The following is a 21473-nucleotide window of genomic DNA, read 5'->3' on the forward strand; positions in this document are numbered from 1 at the left end:
TAAACATTGTTCAACATATTTAAGATAAGAAGTTTATTGGCTAATTTCAGGTTATGACCAGTGCTGCCAGTTAAATTTCATGAAAAATCGTCAATTTTTCAGAAAAAAATCGGCATAATCGGCATTTGTATTTTTAAAAAACGGCAAAAAATCGGCAGCATATAATTTATAAATAAATTCATATTTTTTTGGTTTATAACAAATCAATATTGTTTATAACATTAAAAAAAAGATAACAAATTCAATTCTGTATAAAAAATAACATAAAAGGTTCATTTTTCTATAAAAATGTAGATTTTTCTAAAATATAGTAATTATTATGTACACTAATGAGATCTTTCAGATTTAGGTATAACACAGGTAATAAGGTCATAAAAATAACTTACAAACTAGTACATATTTTTATTACACATTTTTAGTAATTCATTATCAATTTTGATATTAAAACAATTTGAATTATGAGCTTCTAATTTTAGTTTTGTTTACCTGACTAAAAATTCGTTCCACATTTGCTGTGGAGTGTGGAAGAACCATGATTCTTTGTACAAATTTAGACAAAACTGGAAAAGCTAAATTGGAGTCCCCACGTTTATTTCTGAAAATTTTTTCTAAAAACTTTTTAAATTATATTCTGCATTTTCAAATTTTTTTTCAAAATTCAGAAAGTTTAACTCCCTAAACTCGGAGTCTAAAGATTTTCCTTATTCGATGTAAAATGTAAACCAGACAGAGTACAATGCTGACAAAAAATGCAGATATCTAAGCCATTGAAAACGGCTGCGGCGAGTCGCCGATAGTTATAATGATTTAAAGCTGCCAATTTTATATGTTTGTATGGTAACGCCGTATTAAATTAAAAAGTTAGTCATGATTTAGATTAGGCGAGTTTACTTGCGGCAAGTCTTTGTTTGTAGGAGAGAGGGGAAAGGGGAATAGAAATGAAAAAAAATTGCTCGTACCGACAATTTTCTGGCAATTCGTTTTGTGCATTTCGTATTTGATGACGTTTTATATATATTTAAATGTGAAAAAACAACAAATAGAAACATATTTTGGAAACCGAATTGCCTTGTATAGACGCATGAAGCAAGTTCAAAAGAGAACGACAAGAATTGCCGCAAGTAAACTCGCCTAATCTAAATCAAGACTTAGGCAATTTGTGTCGATTGTTGAAATATCGGCAATTCTGAGGCAAAAATCGGAAAATCGGCATTTTCCATTTTTAGAGTGAAAAATCGTCAAAATGCCGATAAATCGGCAAATATGGCAGCCCTGGTTATGACCCCAATGAAGCGTATAGAAGAGAATACACTTCGGCATATGTTGAGGGTATATATTTGCATAGAAGGCCAACGTCTTCCTCATCCCGAACAACTAAGTGCGGCGAACAAAACAGAAAAACTAATTAAAAGTAACAACTTTTACAACTCCTAATCAGATCTTTTTAATGGATGGATATTCCCCACCCACTTAAAGGCCTTTTCAAATGACAAGGTAAATTATGAATAAAAAGTTTAATTAAATAAGTTCTACCATTAACCCTTTATGCACCTAGATTAACCTTGAGCATAAATGATCATAATCCTGGATTTTTTAAAGAATATTTTTTCTAGGGTTATAGGAGGCGGGGATTTTTCAAAGAATACTTATAAATAATATTTTTGGAGGTCTTTCTAAAGGCGCGGATTTTTTAAACGAATATTTTTGTAGGTCCTTCTTAAATCGTGGATTTTTTAAACGAGTATTTTTGGAGGTCCTTCTTAAATTGGAGATCTTTTAAAGGCGTGGATTTTTTAAACCAATATTTTTGGAGGACTTTCTAAAGACGTGGATTTTTTAAAGATTATTTTTGGAGGTTCTTCCAAAGGCGTAGATTTTTTAAAGAATATTTTTGAAGGTCTTTCTAAAGGCGTGGATTTTTTAAACGAATATTTTTGGAGGACCTTACAAAGGCGTGGATTTTTTAAAGAATATTTTTGAAGGACCTTACAAAGGCGTGGATTTTTAAAGAATATTTTTGGAGGTCCTTCTAAAGGCGTGGATTTTTTAAACGAATATTTTTGGAGGTCCTTCTAAAGGCGTGGATTTTTTAAACGAATATTTTTGGAGGTCCTCCTAAAGGCATGGATTTTTTAAACGAATATTTTTGGAGGTCCTTCTAAAGGCGTGGATTTTTAAACGAATATTTTTGGAGGTCATCCTAAAAGCGTGGATTTTTTAAACGAATATTTTTGGAGGTCCTTCTAAAGGCGTGGATTTTTTAAACGAATATTTTTCGAGGTCCTTCTAAAGGCGTGGATTTTTTAAACGAATATTTTTGGAGGTCCTTCTAAGGGCGTGGATTTTTTAAAGAATATTTTTGGAGGTCCTTCTAAAGGCGTGGATTTCTCAAACGAATATTTTTGGAGGTCCTTCTAAAGGCGTGGATTTCTCAAACGAATATTTTTGGAGGTCCTTCTAAAGGCGTGAATTTTTTTAAACGAATATTTTTTAAAGGAGCTAGCTGAGTCGATCTAGACATGTGTGTCAGTCCGTCTCTCCATTATTATTTGTAAACGTGATACAAGCCACAGTTATGGACCAATCTTCACGAAATTTTGCATGTAGGATGGGTTCTGGCCAATGAAGACCCCTAAAGATCGGTTAATATTTAGGGGATGAAATGGACCAAAAACGTTATTTTTGTCTGATATTCTGGTCGCTCCAGAGGCCGCAATTATGGCCCGAATATCGCAAAAATTTACATGGAGAAGGGGTCAGGCCAAAGAATAAGTATGCCTATTTTGATAAAGATCGGCCAATTTTTAGTGGGTCAAATGGACCCCGACTTTTGTGTGAAAAATTAAAAATTTTGTATTCTACAGCGTATATATTTACCCCTGAAGGACATAGACCCCAGAAGTTGATAGTATATCCAAGAAGAGTGGTTGACTTTTAAATTATATTGTCGTATGAACTCGAATGTGGGAGTAACACTTAAATATTTACAGTGATATTATTTAGTAACCCATTACCACACTAGAAGGCGGAAATATAGCGCTCATAGCTTTGAAATTTATTTTCAGAAAAAAGAAGGAAGAGCAAGAAAAACATGAGCGTGAGCAAAACGAGATTTACAGGAGTCAGAATGAAGTCCGAAAATTCTACCAACGGGTAAAACACCAAACCGAAGGCTTTGGCGCAGGCACATCCTCCTGTAGAGATAAAGAAGGAAACCTGGTGACAGATGTATACAGCGTGCTGATGATCTGGAAGGAGCATTTTGAGAAACTTCTGGTATCAAATAGTAGCAGTGTAGTGGATACCCCAGATCCAATAATAGATGACGGTATAGAGTGTATACCACCTAGCCAAGATGAAGTCAGAATAGCAATCAATCGGCTGAAGAATAATAAAGCAGCAGGTGCCGATGGGTTACAAATCGAACTATTCAAGACTGGTGGTCAGATGCTTGTCAGGAGCATGCACCAGCTGATTAGTACAATTTGGCTAGAAGAATACATGCCCAATGATTGGAACCTCAGCATCCTGTGTCCCGTGCACAAAAAAGGAAACAAGGTGATATGTGCCAACTATAGAGGAATAAGTCTCCTTCCCATCGCATATTAAGTGCTATCCAGCGTACTGTGTGAACGAATGATGCCAATGGTCAATGACATTATTGGTCCATACCAATGTGGCTTCAGACCTGGCAAATCCACCATTGGCCAGATTTTCACTCTGCGCCAAATCCTGGAAAAAACCAACGAAAAACACATCGACACATATCACCTATTTGTTGACTTTAAAGCCGCATTCGACAGCCCTATCCGTTCAGAGGTGTTTAAAGCCATGTCTGCGTTTGGTATTCCTGCAAAATTAATTCGGCTATGAAGGATAACTTTAACAGGTGCAAGATCAGCAGTTAAAGAAGAAGACCAAGCTGATGGTATCAACGCGCAAGACGTCCAGCAGACTCGGACCAACTGTGGAACTGGAGAACTACATCTTCGAGGTAGTCAAAGATTTTATATACCTAGGTACCGCCATAAACAAAACGAATAACATCAGTTTTTGTTGGCCAACAGATGCTATTAGGGTCTGAGCAAACAACTCAAAAGCAAGGCCACCTCCCGCCAGACCAAACACACACTCTACAAGACGCTGATACTACCCGTGCTGTTGTATGGATCTGGAGCATGGGTATTTGCGCAAGCAAATGAGGCAGCTCTTGGAGTGTTTGAGAGAAAAATTCTCCGAAAGATATATGGGCCGATCTGAGTTGACGGTGAATATCGCCGTCGAATGAACCATGAGTTGTACCAGCTATTTTCGGACATCGACATTGTTAGACGTATTGAGCAGCAGCGACTACGTTGGCTAGGTCATGTTGTGAGAATGGATGAAGATGCCCCAGCCCAGAAGGCATATAAAAGTGAACCAGCTGATGGTTCACGCAGAAGGGGAAGGCCAAGAATTCGTTGGAAAGACCAAGTCGAAGACAAAATCGCCGAAAATGGTCTTTCCGATTGGAAAAACTGCGCAAAAGACCGTCGCGCCTGGAAATCTTTGAAATGAAAGTTCTGTCACAAGCCAGCTAAGAAGAGCTTTGAAATTTTCCATGACGATCCAGGTATGGTCAAGGACAACCCCTATCATTTTCGGTGATGATCAAATAGTAATATTGGGATGAAGAGGACCGAAAACGTATGTGTTTTTCCGAGTCGATCTATAGGCCACAAATGAAAGCCGAACATCGCAACACAACTCACGCTGAAGGGAATATGGGCAAGTAATTACAAAGGCTGTGCTGTTGTTGACTTCTTGTTGATCGTCCAAGAGGGTTAGATTTTCGTGGAAGTTGTGTAGGGTATCATATGGTCGGCCCCGCCCGACTATAATGCACCGCTCAATGGTTTAAAAAATATTTTTGAAAGATTAGAAATTATTTTAAAAAGAAAATATGGGCGTGGATTTTTTTAAAAAATTATTTGAATAGTTTTTGAAAATGCACACCTATTGTGAATCCTCTATGTTTTTTTATTTTAAATCCTAAAAATATTTTTTTATATCCACGAATATATATTCTCTATTAAAAATATTTTCATATTCCATATAGAAAGTCAAGAATTCGGTGATGTTTTCTGTATGAGGATCATCTCAAAACCAGAACTTATATCGAATAAACACGGCCAGATTCGGTTAAAAAAAAGAGCCTAAGACCATCAAATTGTCTCTAAAGGTCAAAATGGACCTACATTCAAAATTTTCTGGATTTTATCTCTAACCTCCGTAATGTCAGGTTACCAAGAACCGACATAAAATTGATATTTTTAAACAATTTCATATATCCATAATCCGCAAAGATTGAGAATATATCTGCTTTATTTACTAAACAGATGACTTCAACACCTTATGAATGACGATCACCTGGAAGACCGTCGTCGAATCGTTTAAGAGTGGTAATTAAATTAAAGTTGCTTGGGAATTGAGAGAGTTGGATTTTTACACACGTTTTCATATATAATGAATTTGAAAAGATCTTAGATATATTACATTTCAAATCTGAAACTATCCAATAGAGTGGATAGAAGACTTCAAGACCTTTCCAATTATGCACCGCAAGTAGACCGTCGGCAAACCGTGGATAATGAAAAATAGTCGAAAATTGAATAACAAGTGAAAAAGCGTTATGTTCGGCCGGGTCTAACTTTGGAAGTAGATATACTGATAGGTACTAGAAATGAAAATATAGGGAACATACCAAAAAGTGGACCTATACCGGCATTTCTAAAAAGGAATTATGTAAACCATAAAATTTCAGAATTTTTTAATGGATAATTATACCCTCAGCCTTATGGCTAATGAGGGTGTATACAATTTAATACGGTGAAAATGTGCCTCAACGAAATATTGGTTCTATACCCCATGCTTCTTTGGACCAAATCCGTTTCAGAACACTTAGATTTCATCGAAACTTTTCCTATCTTATATCGGTCCACTCCTTCTGGAACCTCCACACGGGGCTAGGTCTAAATTCGGCTATAGTACATTATTGAACCTTACATTATAATTTTGTATCTCGCTATCCTCCGCAGGAGAAATGATTACAACAGAGTCTTAGAACCAAACTCAAAACGCGGAACAAATCAGATAACTATTTTAATATAAAAAAGGCTGTTATATGGGGACTACCCCAAAAAGGTGGCGAATATTAATAATTTTTGGTAGGGAGATTTGTTACCATATACGACTACTAAATACCAAATTGCACCACATTCGGTTAAAAACTGCGCTCAAGAACACCAAAACACCGAAAATTGAGGGTACCCTTATATGGGGGATATCCGAAAAAATGGACCTATATACATAAATTCTTGTGGGGAGATTTGGTAACACAAAATACTATATTACAGCTAATTCGGCGCAAAAATTCGATCAAAACCACCAAAATACTGAAAATTAGGAGGTACAGTTATATGGGGACTACCAGAAAAAGTGGACCTATATTAATAATTTTTTTTGGAGACATTTAGTACCCAATAAGAACCCAATGCAGTAAATTTTAGCGAATTCGGTTTGGGGGGTACCCTTATATGGGAGCTATGCCTAAACGTGGACCGATATATCCCATCTTCGAACTTGACCTGCCTGCAGACAAAAGACAACTTTATGCAAAATTTCAGCACCCTATCTCATTTCCTTCAGAAGCGTAATTACAACAGACAGACGAACGGACATTGCTAGATCGTCTTAGAATTTTACCCTGATCAAGAATATATATAATTTATAGGGTCGGAAATGAATATTTCGATGTGTTATAAACGGAATGACAAAATTAATATACCCTCCATTCTATGGTGGAGGGTAAAACGGTCCTGGGGGTTTCAAAAAAAATTTAATGTATATCAAATCTATTAAGGTCTAGGATATATCGGATTTCTTTGCTGGAAATAATACTTCTAGACCTTATCAATGATGCCCCGCTGTACACCGCCTTCGAATCGTTTCGTAATAGAAGTTCCTGAAAATTTTCAGAGCATTGGAAATGCCTCGAATTTGGAAAGATCTATTATATTTTATGTATTTACTATAACAAAGGATTTGAAGACCTTACCAATGATACCCCGCTGGTAGACCGTGGTGTAGGGGTTATTAAAAATGTGATATTTTGCAAAACGCTTTCCTAAATATTTTTCAACAGATAGGTGGAAGTTGACCGATATATATTGGTACTGACATGTCTCCATTTTATGTACATAAGTACAAAAACTTTCCACTTTCATTTTATTTTTTGAAAAGCGAAACTTCAAACTTCCACATAAATTGAGAAAAACAAAATCCTCACACCATATCCTTGTCCCTGTCCTAAGCATGCTTAAAGGATTATAACTTTTGGCGTGCACATTCGCACAAAATGAAGTCTCTCATTAGCCAAAACAACAACATCAACAACCTGAACAATCAACCACAACTTCGTTTACATATCAAAGTATATTTTTAGGCGGTTACAAAACATCTGCTCAGCCAGCCAAGTCAAGTGTGAACCGTGCGAACGAAACTTCTTCAATGGGTTGGAATTTTTAATTGAAAAGGGATTTACTTTGGAGAAAGTGTGTCGTGTCTGTCGTCGTCCTTTGCATCTGTCACAATTTATTCGTAAAACTAATTATGTTCCTATCAAAGACATGCCGAATATGGAGTTAATAATAATTTATGTTAATGTGTGTGTCGGTGTTTTGCTATTAGTACACATATTTATGTAGCGGTATGTGAAATATTAATTAATTACCAATGTAATCGAAACTTAGTTGTCTGTTGGATAAGTTTTCTAAGGTTTCGCTGAAATTGTAATTCGTTTGTGATATGATTTCCGCTCGAAGTAGATTACAAATGAGTTAAGCCATTTAGGGTATTTTAAAGTATAATTAAAAATTACTGGATACTAGGTGATGGAGGACTAGTTAATGTGTGTGTGTATGTGTAGTTGAATTACGAACACATATGTTAATTTCGATAATGTGTTGATGTTAGCAGTTTTGTAGTGGGGATTAGATAGCAGGAAATATGGGTAATTAACGGTAAATTAAGAGGGAATACAAAATCAAAAACATTTTTAAAGAACTCCATGCCTAATTTCGGTCGTCGGAAAATATTTTTTTTAAGTCAACCCAGTTTTTGGTCCTCAAAAATATTAAAAAAAAAATCTACTCCTATTTCTGGTCCTCGAAAAATATATATATTTTTTTAAATCTACTCCTATTTCTGGTACTCGATGTTTTTTTTTTTAAATCCTAGAAATATGTTTTCTTTAAATCCTCGCCTATATATTCTCTATTAAAAATAGTTTTTAAAAAATCCATGCCTATATTTTTAATTTTTAAAAATTAAAAAAAAAAACATTTGTAGGATTTTTTAAAAAGTAATTTTCGAGTTCCAGAAATAGGAGCAGATTTAAAAAAAATCGAGGACCAAAAACTGGGTTGAATTAAAAAAAAATCGAGGACCCAAATTAGGCATGGAATTCAATAAAAATGTTTTTGATTTTGTATAAACCAGATTTGAAATATATAAATATTATTCCTTTTTACCCGAAATGGACTTTTTGCCAAAAAAATGGAATCATGCGGAGTCGTTGACACTTTCTTAATGAGTATGACCTTTTAACAAGATTTTGGGTTTTGGAAAATTCCATTTAGGGATGAATCCCCTTGATGAGTATACAAAAAACCCAGAAGGGCTAATTCGCAACAGGCCAATAGGTTTATGTCCTTAACGTTTATGGAGAAATAGCTTCATTTCTTTTTGTGTGGCTCCTTATTTCCTTGAAACGTGAACTAAATACCGCTAGATGAGATTTTTTACTTCCAAATATTCTACAAAAACTTCGCTCCTAAGATTAAAGTTTTTTATCGTCCTTGACTCTAATAAATTTCCTCGTAATTTTGAGGAACTGTCGGTAATATCTTCCTACTTGATCTAGACTTCGTAAGGATAATAGGTGGTGCAAGGTTTGGTTCAAATCGGATATTCCATTCGCCTGATATTGGATTTACAAATATTGAAAATTTTGACCATTTGTGGGGGAGGTACTTGAAGGAGTTGACCAATGGGTCCTATCTTCCTACTTGATCTAGACTTGGTAAAGATAATAGGTTGGACAAAGTTTCATTAACATCGGATAGTCCGTTTGCATGTTATTTTAAAATAATTTTTAGCACAATTTTGATCATTTTGTGGGGGAGGTACCGGAAAGAGTGGACTAATGGGTCACATCTTTAAACTTAATCTAGACTTCGAAATTATAATAGGTTGTGCAAGGTTTGGTTCAAATCGGACATTCTATTCGCCTGATATTGAATTTCAAAATATTGAACATTTTTACCATTTGTGGGGCAGGTACCAGAAGGAGTGGACCAATGGGTCCCACCTTAAAACTTAATCACTTCTTGGTAAAGATAATAGGTTGTGCAAGATTTGGTTCAAATCGGACTATCCATTCTCCCGATATTGAATTTAAAAATATTGACCAATTTTAGCATTTGTGGGGCAGGACCAGAAGGAGTGGACCAATGGGTCCCATCTTTGGACTTAAACTAGACTTCGTAAAGATAATAGGTTGTGCAATGTTTGGTTCAAATCAGATATTCCATTCGCCTGATATTGGATTTACAATTATTGGAAATTTGTGGGAGAGGTACTTGAAGGAGTTGACCAATGGGTCCTATCTTCCTACTTAATCTAGGCTTAGTAAAGATAATAGGTTGTACAAAGATTCATTAACATCGGATAGTCCGTTTGTATGTTATTATAAAATTTATTTTTAGCACAATTTTGATCATTTTGTGGGGGAGGTACCGGAAAGAGTGGACTAATGGGTTCCATCTTCTTCAAACTTGGTCTAGGCTTGGTAAAGGTATTAGGTTGTGCAAAATTTGGTTCAAAACGGACATTCCATTGGCTTGATATTGGTATTATAAATATTGAAAATTTTGAACCTATGTGAGGGAGGTACCGGAAAGAGTGGACCAATGGGTCCCATCTTCCTACTAGATCTGGGCCTGGTAATGATAATAAGCTGTACAAAGTTTTGCATGTTATTATAAAATCAATTTTTAGCACAATTTTTACCATTTTGTGGGGGAGGTACCACAAGGAGTGGACCGATATTCCCCATCATCGAACTTAAACTAAGCTTGGACGAAATATTAAGATGTGCAAAGTTTGTAATGAAATCGGTTAATGCCTTCGACAGTTATCGTGCGCACCAGCCGGCCAGACAGACGGACATGGCTAAATCGACTCCAAATTTTCTGAAACGGATTTGGTCCAAAAAAACATGGGGTCAAAGACCAATATTTTGATGAGACACATTTTCACCGTATTCACATTTTCAAAGTGTATATACCCTCATTAGCCTAAAGGCTGAGGGTCTAAAAATCCACCACACCTAAACTCAAAAACTTGACTTGATCTTGAGGATGTTTTTTTCCCGTAAGAAATTTTCCACTCTCCACACCTTGAGCTGAATTAAGTTGTATATTTTTATTCACGGCATAACTTCCCCTTTGTATGAAGTAAATATCGATCATATACATTGAATATTTAAAACTTTGAATACAACACTTATTAAGAGGTAGTTTATATCCTACATTCAAAGGGGCCTCTACATATAATCGCAGCAAAAATATTCCTTCAAATTTTCGTCGGACACCAAATGTTAATAATTTGTGGGATTTAAACTAGTTTCATTTCGTTTTTCGTAATTGAAATTGAGAAATCTTTAATGTAGTTCTCATGTCCCACGGTAACCTAGTGACACTCACTCACCCAACCACCCAATACTAATAAAGCAGAGAAAATCATGATAGCTGTGAAATAACAAACATAACTGCCAATATAATCACATGTGAGCATTACTTTACGCTTAATATCTTTATATGTATGTTTTTTTCCTCTCCGCCTTCTTCTTATATTTGTTTGTGAGTTATTAAAGAAAAACCACAAAATTTTTGTTTGCCTCCAAGCCAAACCGCCAACCGACCAACCAACCCACGATCCAATTCAAGAAATACCTTTTTCACATGGTGTACTACTGATGAGAAAGTATCATCTTCTCACACTCTTAATGTTATAGAGAGAGAGGAATAGTGTGAGAGCGAGATTGTGTGATATAATTTTTGCTTACAACAACAAAAATTTGGGAAAAACGGTGGCAATACAAAGTGTTTTGGGGAGGGGAATTTGTTGTTGTACCTCGTCTCACTTCAGCATAATTTCGACAACAAAACAACCCCATCTTTTCCGGTGTCACAAACGCACGCACACACACACATAAGCAACCAAAAGAAAACTAAAATCAAATGAAATATCCCTGACTTTCATTATTTTTTTTTTTTTTGCCCATTTAATGATTTTGATTTTCACATCATTTCATCATGGCAGAGGAAGGAAATGACTTTGATAAGTAAGAAGGAGAGAGAGTAACGGGAGCATCTTAAATATTACAACACCATGGTGAGAAACAACAAATGAGAATGAGAAAAATAAATCCATAACTACTGAGTAATGAATCCGGAGAAGAAAAATGCCACCGTACAATACCGTTAGTTAAGGAGAGTATTTATATTTTATGCTATGACTTGCCGTCATCAGCAAATAACGACCACAGCGACAACAACAACAGCAACAGTGACGACATAATGTTTATGTAACAAAACACAGTATCGTAAACTAGCACGTGCTTGCTCTTCGTCGTGTCAATACAATTCCACCACAAACGCAGTTGGAAAAAGGATAACGAAAAAAAAATGACAAAATAAAACTGAAACTCCGAGAACACACACACACACACAAAAGTCGTAATTCGCCTCCAAAGTATGAGGCCGCTTTAAAAAGGCGGTTAACTACCAAAAATAAAAAAGGGGATGACGTCAGACGATTAACTTAAATCACAAGCGGACGCCGAAACACACACAGACACACTCACACACAAAATGTCTGCAATATTTGTTTTTGTTTTTGTTTTATTTCTTTTTATTTATGGAATGTGCCTAGTGGCGGTAGCCTGAATTGCCCTCGAAGGTCTTTTGGCAGTTGGCATGTGAAGGTAGACAATATTTGACATTAGTCATGTGCCAAAAACTATACGAATATATTTTATTTTGAAGGGAGAAATGTTTAGACAACAGACAGAGTTTTTTATATAACATAGTGAAAATATTACAAGGGCAGAAATGCTGTATTTCGTTCATAATTCGGCTTATAACTCCAAAACTGAATTTTGGAGTACAATTAGCAATTAAGCTAGGACTTGTCGATGAGGTCCCATGATACAGTAATACAAATAGCTCCCATGTATATATTCGTCCGATTTAAAGTACTTAATGATGTACTTAAATCCCTGTATATCTTTCGATTTGGACGAAATTTGCATTGCGTACTGAATTGGAAGTAGAATGTATTAAGTTTCGTGAAAATCGATTCAGATTAAGATATAGCTTACATATATATTTTCGTCCGATTTAATGTAAATGGTGTGCGAACGAATTAGAAACTTCTTTCCATAGGAAATGTCTTATTACGTGAGGAATTTGTTCTATAAGAAAAATGACCTCCTCTAGCATGCTTAAACGAGCATATACTTTTCATGAAATCTTGTTTAACCAAATCGCAAATGGCTGTACCATTCTACATTTTAAGTCGACAATGGACTATTGGGATAATCTTTATCTCTAGCCCACAAAGGACCTTATTTTAATTTAAAACTGTCAAAAAGCAACAGCTACCGGAATATCAGAATAATAAATATTACCTTTTGTTGGAAAACCTTAAAATTTTATTGGGTAGAGTGGCCCTGAAAAGTTGGCGGTATATTTCCAGGTTCACCTATAGCCCTCATACAGCAGTTCTTTCCGATATTCGTTTTTAATACGTAATAATTTGGTTCAATTTTCTCTTTTAATCATTTTTTTATAATTTTTGTCATTTAAACCGAGTCCAAGGAGTGTTGAGTATTTTTGTATTGGAAGTCGGTTTTACCGTTCAAGAGTTGTGTTTAATTAAAAATAATCGTAATTAGGAAAATCGTAAATTTTTTAGACATGTGTACATACCACGTATATAAAAAAGTGTAGCATATATTTGTTTATTTTACTGGAAAGATGACTTCAATATCTTTTCAATGATGTCCCGCTGGTAGAATGTCGTCGATGGTGAGGTAATATTAATATGTATTTAATATTTCAATAACACAGTTTGGACTATATGCGACTGTATGTAAACATTTATCTTAGGATTCTGAATAACCCGTAATAAAATCTATTGGAAATACTAAAATTGTAAACGATTTAAATTTATATAGTACTTCATCAATAGGACCATCAATATATCTAAAAGGGACGTGTTTTTCATATGAGGCCTATGTCAAAATGTGGACATATTATAGGCATTTTCTGCAAATACCTTATCCAGACTCCAATTCACAATCCTTTTGTGTTTGAATGCAAAAAAGATAAGGCCTTTCTATGGAGACTATGTCAATTGATCACTCACTCTTTAAATACTCGAAGCTTAAATGACAAATCCGGTAAAATATACCGAAATAGGAGTATATTTGAATTGGCCAAAACCTATACAACCCGTCAGTAAATTGTTATAAATTATATTTTTTGTGAAATCAAAGTTGTACAATTTATTTTTTTCTTATTTTTTATTTATTTCTTTATTATTGAAAAATACAAACATAAAGAAAATAGAATTGAATTTTTAAAATTCAGAAAAAATTCAAGTCGGAAATGCAAGCGGACAAAACATTAAAATTAGAAGAAATAGCCATCCGCAGGAATGTTGTAGAGGGCGGGTTATTCAGTCGACGACCAGAAAAAATTCTTTTATTTCTTAAAAAATATAAAAATCCAGACTTCAATTCGTCAACGTCCATCACAACTGGAGTGTCCTAAAATGTAGGCCTGTCCTGTATTCTGAAGAATCTAAGACCAATGTAAAGGATTTAGATGCATGATGATCTGGATTTTTTTTTCGTGGCAAGGGATTGGGCCAATTCACAAATTTTATAGAATTAAGAAACGCTTCATGTAACATGATATATCAAAATTTATTTACCAAAAATTTCTGTTGTTGTCTTGTTGTTGTTTTTCATGACTAAAGAAAAGTCCTTATTTTTGATGGCGGACCTGATAACTCCTCACTGGAACATCGGAATCCGAAAATTCCAATGGTGTTTAGAAAGAGTACATGTCTGGCTCTCGTATGAACTAGGATTATTGACTTCGCTCTAAAATTAACAAAATGGCGGACCTTTGAAAAAATATTTTTGGAAAATCGCCGATTTTTAATTAAACCAGAAAAATGTTGATCCCGAGAATGGGGGGGTCCCCTTAAGTAAAAATTGAATGTTTTGAAAACGATAATGGGTGTTTAAGGGATACCACGATACCATCAATAGGAGACAATGTTAAATATATATATGTATATGTTAAACATGATATTTCGATCCGTAAGTCTAAACGCCGTTGACTATATTTCGAACTTGCAGGTTCGACATTAACAGTCTATGTTTATGGAGGCTGACATACATTTTAAGGTCCGAACTATTTACCGAATTTTGAGGGTTTTAGTTGATTTTTCTCAACAAAGTGTATGGTAGTAGCTCGTGTTTGTATGAAAATGCTTTTAGAACCACTTCGAAATATGTCCATGTTTTGACTGAGCCCCCATATAAATTAAGGATAAGTAAATCGACTTTCGACTAATCGATTAATCAAAGTCGACATTTGATGTTTGAGAAAATCACAAAATTGACTTTCGATTTTCTTCATAAATATTTGGTATTTTGTCACAAAGCCCAAATTGCCCAAAAATTGCACATTCCAGAACTTTATTTTATCTGTTAACAGCATTTCATATAAAAAATCAACCGAAGTGGACATATATTGGTATTCTGGGTTTTTGGAGGTTAAGAAACACGTTTTCAGAATATTTTCGATATAGGTCCATTTTTTGGACATAGCCTTTACATAAAGGTTCGGCCCTATTTTCAGCATTTTTGAGGTTTCAGCCGCATTTCCCACCAAAGTAACTGTAATTTGGTATTTTGGAGGTTGAAGAAATTTTTTTCTTCAATATTTTTGATATTGGTCGATGTTTTGGCATGGTCCGCATATTTGGGTCCCGCCTCATTTTCGGTATTTTGAAGGTTTTTGTCGGGTTCGCGGATGAAAAACATATTAGAATGTGGAAAATCCAAATATCCATATACCACAATCGATAACAACCTTCCGTATGTACCGATGATGATGGCATGATGATGGCATCGATAAAAGGAAAGCGTTTTGCTATTGTGGAGTGAATTATAACTGAGGAGTATCACTTTTCAGTAGGGATAAGTAAATCGACGTTTAGTTTCCTGAAAAATCTAAAAATCGAAGTCGTCTTTTGATCTTTGAGGAAATCGCGCAAAGTCGACATTCGATTTTTTCACAAATACTTGGTTTATTATCACAATACTCAAATTGCCCAAAAATTGCACATTGAAGAACTTTATTTTACCTATTAACAACATATATCATAATAAAAATTATTTTTTTTTTGTCGATTTTGCATTATTCTACAAAATACCAAAATCGATTTTGAACAGTTTTAACAAAATCTTTAGTCAAAAGCCAAAATCGACTTTTTGATTAGAAGTAGAAATCCAAACCTCTAAAAGGCGACTTTTGCGCTCGACTACGGAACTTTACTTTGAAGGAGACCAGATAGTTATTGGTAAATAAACGGCTCATTTATTATCTGACTTAAAAGGTTATTTTTAATTATTCTTTATATTCTCCTTAAATTTCAAGGTTCCAACTCCAATCATTCATTAATCAATTGTACTAAATTAAGTACTACATAAACACCAAATACTAAATTGTACTATTTTACCACCACTTTTCGTACATTTATAGTTCGAATATTCACAACCTATACATCAATTCATATCAAAATTTTATCTATTATATCATCCATCACACGATGTGTTATCAAAGTTTGCCAAAGTTTCGGGCTAACCCCTATATAACGCAACCCCACCCCCATTATTTAGTGTTTTTGGGATTTTGGATACATTTTTCAATCAAATTGGTTTAATTAAATACTTTGTGCTTGGATTGGTACTTCCCGAATTTTGGGAGGTACCAATTTAACATTTTTGAAGTGTTAAATCTCTATTCAAAACTGTCAATATCAGTGCCTCCATATAACGCAATCCTACAATTTGGTATTTTGAAAATTTCAGGCATCTTTTTCAACAGTCACATTTCTGGTATATTCAAGGTCCTAGCACAACATGATGGATGGTATAAACAGATCGATCCAGTTGAACTAAACATTTTTTTACTTGTTTAATATCTGCTGCGTTGAATTTAGTACTGTTTACTATTTCCGCAACCTTATAGCCCGAACCTCCAAAAATCAAGCATTACTGAATCGACTCCAAGATGTTTGAAAAATGTCATCCTTGTATATCTGCATCTGTTTTCATTACCTTTCGGGCGAGGTTATATAAATTCGGAGTATGAATATTTTTGAACCAAAATTCAATCGATATACTCCTCCTCCCGCCAATTTACCTCGAAGTATCAAATTTCCCACACATAACATACCGTCTATCCTAATGCGTTCTCCAAACAAAAATCCATTTGAAAGGAACAACAGAAAACAAACAAAAAAAAACACCATCTACGAACATGCCAACCACGTATTGAGGGCAATGTCGGCCAACTACAATTCGCAAAACATCTGCATGTGTGTTTGTAAGCTATACAAATAAGAGAATACAAAAAATAATAAAAATAAAATAGATGAGAAAAAACGGAGTCCAAATAGAAGAAAGTACTATACAAAAAAAAAAAAAAAACGAACCAACAACAACAAATTATAATAGTTGTTCTTGTATTTTCGAGTAAGCAAATTCTACTATTACTCCAGCAAATAAAAAACCCCCACACCCCAAGGCTCTTGCTCCTTCGAAAAAAAAAGAAATCAAGATGAATCACGCGATTTTTTCATTTAAGGTTTTGTTCAGACTTTAACCAACAACATTATGTTGATGTTGAATGATGATAACGTAAGTTTTGTAGAGGAAACCAAAATCGAAAAAAAACTATTTTGGTCCGAAAAAAAAAAATATTTCTTGGGGACTTGACTTACTCTTCGAATTCTACCAATAAATTTTTATTATCCAATGATATTTTTCTGGAACATAATTTTCTTTTGTTGAGGTTGTGATAAATTTTTCTTCAATTTTCATAAGATGTTGGCTAAACACAAAATCAATACTTATTTTTTTTTAACTGGTCGATTTTTTCCACCGTTTTCACCTTCAATGAATAAAAGGCGCCTTTTGTAATACAATTTAGAATTTTTTATTGGATTTTTTTTTTAATTTTTATTTTTCAATTCGCCTCAAAACAACACCACTGTGAAAACGTTTTGAAAATTTTCTTTTATCCGAATTTTTTATTTTTTTCTTCTCCCAAACAAATTGCAGATTTTTCACAGGCCTTTTTCGATTTTCCGATTTTTTTCTATATATTATTCGTTTTTTTTTTTGGTCAAGCGGAACCAGAACCAGCAAACCAACCAACAAGACACTTTCTATATTTCTTAGCTTCTTGGTATTAAAGGAATGAACGAAAAGCGAGACGACACCGTATGAACCGCGCGATTACCGTTAACGCTGAGTGTGAAAGTCGAACTGAGTTGCCCAGCAAATTTCTCTGGCAGGCACACACACAAGGGATGACCGACAGAAAAAACCCTTCGTGGATGTTGTTCTCTTCTCCGTATCTATTTTTTCAGTGGGGGTGTGGGAAGTATGTAAAAATTGCGGTAAAATATTTTTGCTCCGCATTCTCAGCAGTTAAGAAGGTGTTTTGTTTAAAAAATGCACATGGTCTAGCGGAGTAGAGCGCATGTGCCAATTACATGTGACAGCTAGCCGTGAAGCGAAGGTGTAGGTTTTGTTTCCAACCCCCACCCCACAATCATCCTGCTCGGTTGTGTTCATTGTTTGTTACGTTTATTTGTTGATAGTTGCAAAACACAGGGTGTCAACGCGGTCGAACTTAGAATAAATGAAATTAGGTCACGTTACCAGTGGCTTTGGCTTAGTTTGTGGTTTGGCACAGTGGGCAGGGCAAAGAAAAGAAAATATTTCTTTTAAAAAATCCAAGCCTTAGACGGCTGAAATCCTTGAAAATATTTCTTTTAAAAAATCCACGCCTTAGACAGCTGAAATCCTTGAAAATATTTCTTTTAAAAAATCCACGCCTTAGACGGCTGAAATCCTTGAAAATATTTCTTTTAAAAAATCCACGCCTTAGACGGCTGAAATCCTTGAAAATATTTCTTTTAAAAAATCCACGCCTTAGACGGCTGAAATCCTTGAAAATATTTCTTTTAAAAAATCCACGCCTTAGACGGCTGAAAGCCTTGAAAATATTTCTTTTAAAAAATCCACGCCTTAGACGGCTGAAATCCTTGAAAATATTTCTTTTAAAAAATCCACGCCTTAGGCTGTTCAAGTCCTTGAAAATATAATTTTTATCAAGTCCTTGAATATAATAATTTATAAAGATTAGGAATTAGTGGCCCCATGATTTGCGTTATCAAAACATGCATTGAATTGGATTTAATATTCTTGATCCGAATTTGTAGGATTTAAAATGAATAGGTTATTCTTATGATAACACAGAATGGTCATTGACCGAACTTCGAAATTCTAATGTGGCAAAAAATTTTGATAACCTATTTACCTGAGATTTTGAGAATTCTTTGGGATCCCAATTTTATATAAATAGCCATAAACGAGTGTTGAAATATCAGTTCTCAAGTTGTCCTACTGGACAACACATTCAAAATCCGCAGCCAAGATGATTCGCTATTCCCTACTTTGTTTTATTCTACTCGGTTTACAACACCAAGGATGGATGCTGTCGACGGGCGATCTGACGCCACAACATTCACCGGATGTAATACAACGCACCAAGTCTGCGGAAATGTTTAAATACATGAATCTGACGGCCAATCCCTGCGAGGATTTCTATCAGTATGCCTGTGGTAATTTTGCCAAACATAATCCGGTGACGGAGGACAGTCCTGCCATTGGTATTGGTGAGGTATTGTCGGAGAAAATGAATGAACGTGTTCGTGGCGAATTGGAAACCGACTATCCCAGCGATACGAAGGCCTATCGGAATGTGAAGAATTTCTTTAAGTCCTGCCTTAAAATTCAACATTCCTTAGATAAGGAATATAATCAAGATCTGAAAAATGTGGTGGAACAATTCGGTGAAATGCCCCTCCTCGTGGGTGAGTCATGGAATGAACACGACTTCGATTGGATCAAGACCCTATCGAAAATGGCGTATACCAGTGGTCAGGAGTTGTTGTTGCACATTGTGGTCCTACCCGATTTCAGTGATAACACAATTAATCGTGTTGTGTTGGGTGAACCTCGCCTACCCATGCAAAATCCCGAAATCTACACCGGCGAGGCCTTTGCCGATGATCGTGAACGGATCATCGAATATTCAACATATTATTTGCAGAACTATTTCGGAGTCAGTGAACACGAAGCAACCCAAATCGCTTGGGAAATATTGAATTTTGAAATCTCCCTGGCCCATGGTATGGATGATCCCAAGGCGGGACATCAACCGGCGGAATTATTTACCCTTATGGACATTGATGAGTTACAACGCAACTATCGGGATATGGGTGATTTAAAGCAACTGATTTACGACACCATGGACAACCGGTCCATTCGTGAGGTCTACGTCCAGGTGGGTTATTTGGATCATGTCCGTGATGTTCTCAAGAAAACACCCAAACGAATTTTGGCCAATTATCTCTATTTCTCATATATGGTCGAGTATCTTGTGGAACCGAAAACCAAAGATTCCGAAGTGGTGGAATATTGTATTGAAAAATCGAAATCCTATTTATATAAAGTTATGGACAACATGGTCTATCGTAAATATATTCCGAAGAATGCCGAACAGATTTTATATCAAATTTGGCGAGAATTGAAAACCGCCTTCCAGGATATTTTATATTCGCCGCGTTTAGATTGGATTCGGCAGGACACCAAGAAGGAGGCAATTCAAAAACTCAAACACATGAAACTGAAAATTCTCTCCTATGAACATCCCAAAGATGTGGAAGAAGTGGAACAATTGGATTTGAGTGACCAGAACTTTGTCGAAAACATCGATGCCATAAGACGAGTCAAAGGTAATAAGGCTCGGGCTAAGCTAAATGAACCACCCCAAGCCATGCAAATGGGTGCAGAGTCATCCACCACACCCTATTACAATCCATTTGAAAATATGGTCTACATGCCGGTGGCTTTCCTACAACCCTATTATGCCTGGTCCACCGATTTCCCCTCCGCCTATAATTTCGCTTTCCTTGGGTTCTTTGTCTCCCATGAATTGGTGCATGGCTTCGACAACAGTGGTCGTAATTATGATGCCATTGGTAATGCCCGTAATTGGTGGGATTCCAACACAGATCAAATATTCCGTGAACGCAGCAAATGTTTCCAGAATCAATATAAGGAGTTGGTGTATTTCGGGCATCACCTTCCCGAAATGCCTTCACAGGCAGAAAACATAGCCGATGGTGGTGGTATCCGTTTGGCCTATGAAGCATATGTGAATTGGTATCGCAAACATACTCAATCGGAGGAATTGCTTAAATTTCCAGATCTACAAAATTACAACTACAAGCAACTGTTCTTCGTCTCCTATGCCCAGGTGTGGTGTTCCAATTATGCCGAGATGTATATTGCCAATCAGCTGGCTGATACCCATACGCCAAATCAATTGCGTGATATTGGGCCCTTGGCTAATTTTGATGAATTCGCGAAGGCCTTCAATTGTCCCATGGATACGTATATGAATCCAACTACGAAATGTATGATTTATTAAAAAAATAAAATAAAATTTTCAGATTTCAAAATAAAAAAAAAACAGATTAATTATTTTCAAGGACTAAATGTGGATTTTAAATGACAAGAAATATTTTCAAGGACTTGAACAGCCTAAGGCGTGGATTTTTTAAAAAAAATGTTTTCAAGGACTTGAACAGACTAAGGCGTGGATTTTTTAAAAGAAATATTTTCAAGAACTTGAACATTTTAAGGCGTGGATTTTTTAAAAGAAATGTCTTCAAGGACTTGAACCGTCTAAGGCGTGGATTTTTTAAAAGAAATATCTTCAAGGACTTGAACCGTCTAAGGCGTGGATTTTTTAAATAAATATTTTGAAGTACTTGAGCCTCCTAAGGCGTGGATTTTTTAAATAAATATTTTGAAGGACTTCAGCCCCCTAAGGCGGGGATTTTTTAAAAGAAATATTTTGAAGGACTTCAGCCCCCTAAGGAGGGGATTTTTTAAATAAATATTTTCAAGGACTTGAGCCTCTTAA

General features: G+C 35.4%; 1 protein-coding gene across 1 annotated transcript; it reads left to right on the forward strand.

Moving 5' to 3' along the window:
• Nucleotides 1-18914: 18914 nt before the first annotated feature.
• On the forward strand, nt 18915-20975 carry LOC133335861 (neprilysin-1-like). The gene has a single exon (XM_061544155.1). The coding sequence runs from the start codon at nt 18915-18917 to the stop codon at nt 20973-20975; it is 2061 nt and encodes a 686-aa protein (XP_061400139.1).
• The last annotated feature ends 498 nt before the right edge of the window (nt 20976-21473 follow it).

The sequence above is a fragment of the Musca vetustissima genome, unplaced genomic scaffold (assembly GCF_032173495.1).
Source record: "Musca vetustissima isolate MV318-11 ecotype Yass unplaced genomic scaffold, APGP_CSIRO_Mvet_v1 utg19106, whole genome shotgun sequence".
Classification (NCBI taxonomy): Eukaryota; Metazoa; Arthropoda; class Insecta; order Diptera; family Muscidae; genus Musca; species Musca vetustissima.

Bases quoted from the DNA above. Each gene is read 5' to 3' on its own strand.
- LOC133335861 (XM_061544155.1), top strand. From the start codon at position 18,915: ATGATTCGCTATTCCCTACTTTGTTTTATTCTACTCGGTTTACAACAC.